At 48.2% G+C, this 8,730-nt stretch overlaps 1 protein-coding gene across 5 annotated transcripts in view; it reads left to right on the top strand.

Moving 5' to 3' along the window:
• LOC103189172 (V-type proton ATPase 116 kDa subunit a1) overlaps positions 1 to 2,638 on the top strand; it is a 28,107-nt gene extending 25,469 nt beyond the window's left edge. For all 5 annotated transcript variants that reach the window (XM_042343303.1, XM_042343305.1, XM_042343306.1 and 2 more), the window contains one exon: positions 1,611 to 2,638. In XM_042343303.1, coding sequence (XP_042199237.1) covers positions 1,611 to 1,704 — 94 coding nt within the window. In that variant the 3' untranslated portion in view covers positions 1,705 to 2,638. The remainder of the gene's footprint in view (positions 1 to 1,610) is intronic.
• The last annotated feature ends 6,092 nt before the right edge of the window (positions 2,639 to 8,730 follow it).

Below are 8,730 nucleotides of genomic sequence, written 5' to 3' on the forward strand. Positions count from 1 at the left end.
TCAAAGCAGCAATGAATTCGTGCTCGGCACAGGTGCGGCCAAACTGCAGACATTTCTGCACCCTTAACCTACCTGAAACCCCGTAATTTTTAGTTTCCTCTTTTGCATTCTTATACTTCTTTTTTTTGTTCACTTCAAATGTTGGCACTTTTGTGAGATATTTATAGCCAAGGAATCTCAAAACCTTTTCTGAAAATCCACTGAATCTGCTGTGAGGATGAGGACGAGTGGGATCTGTGGCGTCCTTAGCATGTACAGCGTCTGAGGTTGGGTGTCCTTGATATTCAGACGCTCACTACTACTACAGATGGCCATTGGTTTCATTTCTATCTCTTTTTGGCAAAATGCCAAGAACATTAATGCGCCAATTGTGTGCGATTTTTTTTTAAACAATAGAAAATGGGAATATATTTTACTCGTGTGGTGAGGACTGATTTGTTCCATAATTCCGAAGGAGATATTCAATATCTTTTTCCCCCGCCTTTTTGATTTTAACTCTGGATCCCATTTGTAACAGTATACTCTCCCTCCTCCGTGACTAGTTTGTGTAACACTCTTTGATGTAATGATACGTGGGCAAGTGATTGCTGAGTTGGCAACCCTTGACCCTCTTAATGCTAAAGGTGTCAGCTTGGCTCGGTTGGCAGCACTCTGGTCTGCAGATCAGAAAGTTGTAGGTTTATTAATAATAGTAATAATAATCCTTGTATTTGCCACAGCGCCTTATCACGTCTTCGAGACGTCTCAAAGCGCTTCACAGAATATACTGTGAGTGCATTGGCTGTATTTTTTGTGGGTGAAACGTGGCAGCCAATTGCCCACAGCAGTGTCCCGCATTGAGTGGCCAAATTATTATTTTTTAAAATCTTTTTCTTTACTAAGAAATTGTCACCCCCAGAAAACCAATCGCCCACAAAATATACAGTCAATTCACTTTGCAGTATATTTTGTGAAGCACTTTTGAGACGTCTCAAAAGACGCGATGAGGTGCTGTTTCAAATGCAAGGGGCGTTATTGTTAAATTTTTATTATCCGTTTCTATTAAAGTGTGGCCTTGAGTAAAACCTGCCTCATGAAACCTCAACCTGGTTTATTCCGAGGATGAGGACGACGCCTGGGGGCGGGAAGGAATGAATGTATCTGCTGCTCTAACACTTCTCAGAAATGCACTTGATTTGTGGCCTCCCCCCACCTCCCCCACATGCGTGCAGGGGCCTGAGAGAGGATTTAATCTCGCTCTCCTTATGGAAGTGTATGGGATGCAAGCAAGACAGCTGTCAGATAGTAAAGCTGCCTGTAATCCGAAGAGCCTCGAGACAGCACACTCCCCAAAGTGTAGCATCTGTTGCCGAATTCATTTGATAGCTGACAATCTTTTCAATAAACAAGGGAGACTGTTTGTAATTTTCTTTCCTGCCCTGACAGTTAGTGTAACCTTTGGTTAAATATCTTTGACTCCCCCCCCCCCCCCCCGCCACCACCACCGTGAAAAGCTTGAGATTTTCAGATCGAGCATTTTTTTTTAAAAAATACAGGTGCCAACTCTCCAGCCTATTGTAATGTGAGGTGCTTTAATTGATTGATATGTTCTGTTCTTTTCTGCTCTGCAGGGTGGAATTCCAGAACAAATTCTATTCGGGAGCCGGCTACAAATTTGTCCCGTTCTCCTTCGAAAGCATTCTCGAAGGAAAGTTTGAAGAGTGAAGAAAGCTTTGACTCAAATCTCTCTCTCTCTCTCTCTCTCTCTCTGTGTGTCTCTGTTTTTGTCAAATGTCTGGACTTTGATGTGCCCCTGGATCATGTGATTTTTTTTTTACAAATTGCTCTTTGCTTCTCAGCCTCATCCGAATCCTAACCTGACGTTGATGTCAATTCTGACGTTACTTTCTCCGCATGCACTGAACGTAACCAAAACGTCACCCCACGTAAATCAAAGTCTAGTTGTAAAGTGTGTGTCCGTTCATTGTGGCTTAACTCTTGCCCTCCATTCCCAATGTTCCCTTTGGTGGTTTTTCTGCAGTGCAGTTGTCTGTGTGTGTGTGTGTGTGTGTGTGTGTGCGTGTATATTGTGTGGTGTGTAATGTTCATGTATTTAATCTGTGGCTTTGTCTCAGGAAGTATTATACTGTGGCAGTCATCTCCCGAGAATGTTCCCTGTTGGTCAAAATTAGTGTGTGTGTGTGTGTGCCCAGTGTCTGATTTGTAGAGACTCAGTGTAGATTTGTAGCTAATTCTAGTGAATTTATTTATTTATAGGATGTTGGGACGATCGGGGTGGGGAGGGGGTGGGAATGAGAGAAGAAAAGCAAAGAGACAAACAGAAGAGGGGAGGAAAAAAACACAAAAGTCCTTTTTGCTTGAGAAAATGCACTGTATTGGAAAGTCCTGAAAGCTGGCAATGGGTGACTGGGGTGGGGCGGGGTGGGGGTGGGGGGCGGTAGACCGAGCAAAGCAAAAACCGATGGTAATCCCAGTACCGAACACGGATGACAGCAGAGTCTCTATATTTCTGCCTCCGTCCCAATACATTATTTATATACATTTTCTGTGTTCTTTGTGGTCCTAAAAAGGGAAACCAAGGGATAGTTTGTTCAAACACTGCATTGTTACTGGAATGTGTATGCAGCTTCTCTTTCCAAATAAGAATCTCTCGTTTCCCCCCCCCCCACCCCACCCAGACCAGTGTAAATAAGCTATTCTCCTTCCTACCGTGATTCCAATCTGCTCGCGAAATGCACCATATCCAAGTGAGCCCATATCCAAGTGAGCAAACAGGGCCTTCAGACACCGGGACTGTTGAGTAACTAGTTGAGATGTCCAAGTTTTGCTTTGCTTTGGGCACGAGGGAATATCATTAACTATTCACAAATCTAATTGTAACTAGTGCTACCACTCTCGGTTGCACTCAGTTTATCGAGCGTCTATTAAAACACCTGTTAAACAATCTGTAAAGGGCTGATGGCTGGTAACACAGGCTAGTTTTTCCCTTGTATGTTTTCTCCTCCTTCTTGACTACCACAGTGGCTGTTCATCAATTGACTGTTAACACTGGTTTCTCTCAATCTTCAGCATTAATGCAAGGATTATTTTTGTAAGTGTCTCGGGAGGATGGCGGTGTGACACGGGGACTGAATATAACAGTAATCCTAAGGATATTGCCTGATGCCTTCATTGCTGCTAAAACTATCGTGGGTTTATCCAATGCTCCCAATCCTGTCATCTACAAATGAAATTGTTCTTCCAACAAGTTGCACAAAACCTGAAACAATTGAGCCAATGATGCAAGGTTTCAGTGATCAGGAATGATTTATTCCTTGCACTGCCTGTTCTGAGCGAAGGACAGTAGCAAAGGATTATGATCAGTGTTCCTCTTCTCTCTCTCTATTTATTTCTCGCAGTTCTTGATGCACTTTCTCTTTCGTTCATTGGAAGGAAGCCCTTTATGTGGTTGCAAACCTCATCCCACGCCACACTTTTTGGAAGAGAAACCCTGACATATTAAATTGCTATTGGGTAAAGGGTTGGGGGTGGGGTGGGGGGGTCTAATTTGCGGTGTTTCTTAAATCCCATTGGATTTTCTATCTGCCCAACGCTTCAGAAGTGGATTGTGTTGGGGCCGAGTTCCTGCAAGTTCCAGTTCCCTGTTCAGTCCTGGCCCGCGAAGTGCCCTCGACCTATTCCTCACAACGTTCCTCGGAAGTAGGCAAAGGGGTCCCTTGCTGAAGAATCCTGTTAAGAAATAGCACCGGTTGGACTCCTCCGCCTTCCTCCCCTCAGTTTTGTTGTGATTCAGTGCTACTCAGTGGGACACAAGGGGCCAAGGACTGCATTTCAGCATTCTGTCTTGGCAAAAGTCAAGGATTTGGTTTGCTGAAAGCCACGTAATGTGTGTGTCTCTCTCTCTCTCTCCTGCGTTACGAAGAATGATGTTTTGCTAAAGTTGCACTGGTACTTGTGACATGGCTCTTGATCTCAAACTGTCAGTATACCAAGTCGCTTCCCCCCCCCACCTCCTCCCCATTCTGTCAGGCTTTACGTGTTAAATAGCTTTGTGTGTGTGTGTGTGCGCTCGCGCGCGTGTGTACAATGGATTTGTGTCGGGACTGATTGAAATCCTCGTGACTACTGCTCCTTCACTGTTGTGAATTATTTTTGTTTGTTGGTTTGACGTGTTTTGATGGTTTACAGCTTTTTGTGAAAAGTGTGCACCAAATCATCCCTTTGCCATCTCGTAGAAAATACTCCGGCACACCTGGATTGTAGCCTATCTATTATAATATTGACCATGTACTTGATCCTAGAATAAAATGTGACTGATTCTGACCATGGCACCCGAGGGAGTTTGCTGAATGTTGTTTGGTCCCGATAGCGCAAGCGTTTTAAGATCAGCGGCGTATCATCGAGATGTCTGAAAGCGCTTCACAGGATCTACTGTAAAGTGTGGTGACTGTAGGGCACCCAATTCGCACACAGAAACGTCCCAGGCACAGCCACGAAGTGGATGACCGGTTTTATTTGGGGTGGGGGATTGTCGGCCAGGACCCTGGGAGAGAATCCCTCTTCATTTCGAGTAGCGCCACGAGATCTTTAGCGTACGTCAGCCCGAGACTGAGTTGAAAGTCCCGCCGTAAGGGGTTTCAACCCACAAAACTCTGACCAGGGTGACGCGTGGACGGAAAGGCATTCTCTCCCCGGGAGTGTGAGGGATTTTAATGGATCCGTCAAACTCTGCGCTGACACATTTTAATGTCTTATGATTAGGATTCGGTTTCAGCTGTTCCCTTGTTAGTTCACTGACGAATCGAGGACACGGTCGGAGGGTGTGAGGGCCATACAACAACAGTTAGTGTCCAGTCTGAAGATAAGTGAGTGCGTTTGAGTGAGTTAAGTTACCAGTTTTGAAAATCTCAGGGTGAAATATTCCTCCGCGGCTGGGACTTGGGTAGAATCGCAGGCAGACCCCACTGCTGCTTTTAAAGGAGGATTGCCTCACTTTCTCTCTCTCCCTCTCCCTCTCCCTCGCTCTCTCTCCTTCTCCCTCTCCCTCCCCCCGCCCACACCTCGCTATCGCATGTCAGTGGGAAATGTCACAGCGCACACTCGTGTGCGAGCCAGCCGCACGAGGAGGCAGGAGGCATTTGACGGGACCTCGCCCTGGAATTCCTGCTCTGAAATGTTCAGAGAGGAGGAATGTCGGGGACACCCTCCCGAGGGGAAGAGCCCTCTCTGCTCTACTCCTCTTCTCTTCCGCACCCAGACAGACGTTCGACGGGACAGACTCCCAGCTCGACGGACACTTTCGGTCAGGCTGCCTTTAGCCCGTTTAAATCGAACGATTTCAAGCCCCCCTTTTGCGGTACAGTACACGGCCTCAGGTTTATATTTACGGCTGTTCGCTGAATATCTCCATACCCAGTGGGGAATCTGGCCCGGCTCTAACATTACGATGATGCCCACCTTGTTCTGGATTGCCCCACCCACCAGAGGAAATAGTTTCTCCGTAGCCGCCCTATCGAGTTCCTTTATTATTCATTATGGAGTCCTGTGGCTCAGTGGTTAGAGCACTCGCTTTGCAAGTGAGAGACCTGAGTTCAATTCCAGGCAGAGGGCGAAACCTTGGGCAAGTTTCCTTACTCCACACAGAGCCTAATAATAATCCCTCCAAAACCAAAAACAATAATAAATTGGTCATTTTGAATCTACGACACTTTGTGGGACATTGCTGTGCGCAATGGCTGCCGCGTTCGCCCACAAATATACAGTCAATTCACTTTACAGTGTGTTCTGTGAAGCGCTTTGGGACGTCCTCCCGACGTGAAAAGCGCTATATCAAATGCAAGGATTATTATTATTATGACGGCTGAATGATCTGATCTGGCTGCTCTACCCGACAGCCTTCGATAAAATAAAATCCTTTCCGTTATTGCCTGTTTGCCTCTCTGCAAAATGAGCAACCTGGGGTTTGACCCCACCCCCCCCCCCCCCCCAGCACCGCGCGGTCAGAATACCTCGCCAGGAATTTACTTTGAATACGCAGTGGCTGCGTTCTTGTATGGCGCGCTTCGGGATAATTAACAGATTAACAGCTGCAAATGCGGGTGGGAGGGACTCGGAAGAATCTTAACGTAAACCCAACGTAAACCACAGACAGTCGTCTTGCGTTAAGATCACTGAGCTCACTGGAATCGTGTATTTGGAGGAGAAATACATGACGGTCGTGAAGTTAGCAGTACAACAGCTTCCTCTTGTGGACGCGTGGAATTGTCCAGCTATTGCATCCAAACAGGAAAGCCAGTGCATCATTTCTTTGTCGTGATTTCCTTTCGCCTCTCCTCAGCTGATAGTCGCTCCGGCCGGCCGGAGCTCACCCGATACAGCACTTGAGTCATCAAAGGTGCCCTCGTTTAGCGTGTCTTAGGCTAAGATTGTCCTCGGGCAGATCTCCTTACTCCACGCGCTCGCCTAACAGTAATAATCCCTCAAGAAAAAAAAAACAGGAATAAATCGGTCACTTCAGTCCACGGCTGTTTGTGGGGTGGGGGGGGGGGAACGCCGCTGCGCGCAATCGGCTGCCGCATTTCGCCCACAAAATATGCGGTCGATTCACTTTGCAGTCCGCCCTGTGAAGCGCTTCGAGACGTCTCGAAGGCGTGAAAAGCGCTATGTCAAAACCGCAAGGGTTATTATTATTATTATTATTATTATTATTATTGCTAGCGGTTTAGTTTGCTTGTCTGTGACAGCCACAGGGCGGCACCAACAGCAAAGTAACTTGAAGCAGAACCTCTTGTCGCAATCTTGAACTGAAGTCGAGCTCCCGCGTCAATCCGGCCAACGTTGCCAGTAATTCATCCCCCAGATGTGGCTACCGATAGGGGCGGCGGTGGGGGAGGGTGTGTGTGTGTGTGTGTGTGGTGGGGGTGGGGGGTGGAATTAGTCATTGCAAATGGCAGAATTGCAGGAAAAGTCTTGAAATAAATCTGGGAGCTGTTTTTCTGCCGGTCTCGGTAAAGACAGACCTCACTAAATGTCTTTCACTGTCAACGGCAAAAATGTGTCACTGACAGACGGAGCTCTCGATGGCAGGCTGTGCAGTTTTAGGTGGTTTAGCTTCCCCCCCCCTCCCCGACGGCAGCTACCCCCAACCCCAACCCGACCCACCCTCTGAGATCCCTCCCCCCCCCCACCCCAAAAGCCTCGACTCTTGCCAACAACAGCAAAGTGAGTGTATACGGCGGCTTTCATGGCGGGAGGACATCCCAAAGATTGCTGGAATGGAATGCCCTCTCTGTCTCTCTGGAGGGATGCAGCCCCTCTTACCTTATCAGAGTAGTAGGCGCAGGTTGGCAAGAGCCAAGACTGGGGGGGTGGGGGGGGGGGGGACTTCGCCAATTTGGGTTACGTTCTTAAGCGTCCTAACTTTCTCGAGCGCCGTCGGTCTGCGGAGAGGTGGGTGTCCAGTGTAACCGGCCTGGTACGAGACGAGTGGAAACAACAACAACAACAACAACTTGCATTTATATAGCCCCCCTTCACATTGGGGTGTTGATGGGGTGGGGGGAAGAGGGGGAGCAGCGGGGTGAGGCTGGTGGGCGGCGGGGAGAAGGGGCATTTGACAACGCTGGTCTGGTTTTCTTTCTTACTTCTTCGTGGAGTCCTGTAGCTCAGTGGTTAGAGCATTCGCTTTGCAAGTGAGAGACCTGAGTTCAATTCCAGGCAGAGGGCGAAACCTTGGGCAAGTTTCCTTACTCCACACAGAGCCTAATAATAATCCCTCCAAAACCAAAAACAATAATAAATTGGTCATTTTCAATCTACGACACTTTGTGGGACATTGCTGTGCGCAATCGGCCGCCGCGTTCGCCCACAAATATACAGTCAATTCACTTTACAGTGTGTTCTGTGAAGCGCTTTGGGACGTCCTCCCGACGTGAAAAGCGCTATATCAAATGCGAGGATTATTATTATTATTATTTTTTTTCCCGAGCGCACGTGTGTGTGTGCGTGCGTGTGTGTTTTTTTGCAAACATTTTTAAAAAAAAATTCAGGAAGGAGAAAAGCAGCTTGAAGATATTATCCAGTCCGCATTCCTCAATTCCCCGAGCGGCAGCAAGTAACGTGATGGATTGGGAATGAGCTGACAAAGTGATATTCGGCATAAAAACACTCTCCACCTCTGCCAACCTCGGCACTTTTCACAGGGGGTGGGGGCGCGGCGGGGGAGGAGGAAGAGGTGGAGGGGATGGGGGGTGGGGGGGGAAGAGTGCAGGTGGGGAAGAAGGGGAGGGAGAGTGTGGGAGAGAGGGGGTGGGGGAGAGAGGGCGGGAGAAGTGGGGAGGTGGGGGGGAAAGAAAAGGTTCCTGGATTGACCGATTGCCCCAAGCTCTCCGTCCACTCGTCTCACCAACCACACACCCCCCCCACCGCCCCACCCCGCCTCCCTTTCCGTCTCCGCAGCTCCCATCACCCAGTTCGAGTGCCCTCAAAGCCACGGCGCATAAATGGGCTTTTGGGGCCATCCTCCCCACGTGAGAGGCAACAACAACAACAACAACAACCATAGCACCTGCACAGCGTCCTTCACAAGGGGGTTAACGTCCCGGAGGCCTTCACAGCGGTGGAGTCTGACCATGAGCCAAAGGTTGGCTCTGTGGGGGTAAATCGTGTTGTATCTCAGAGTTGGAACGCACTGAGATATTTCTCTGAAACATACGGTGTCAGGTGTGACTG

This window comes from Callorhinchus milii, unplaced genomic scaffold, assembly GCF_018977255.1.
Source record: "Callorhinchus milii isolate IMCB2004 unplaced genomic scaffold, IMCB_Cmil_1.0 Scaffold23, whole genome shotgun sequence".
Taxonomy (NCBI): domain Eukaryota; kingdom Metazoa; phylum Chordata; class Chondrichthyes; order Chimaeriformes; family Callorhinchidae; genus Callorhinchus; species Callorhinchus milii.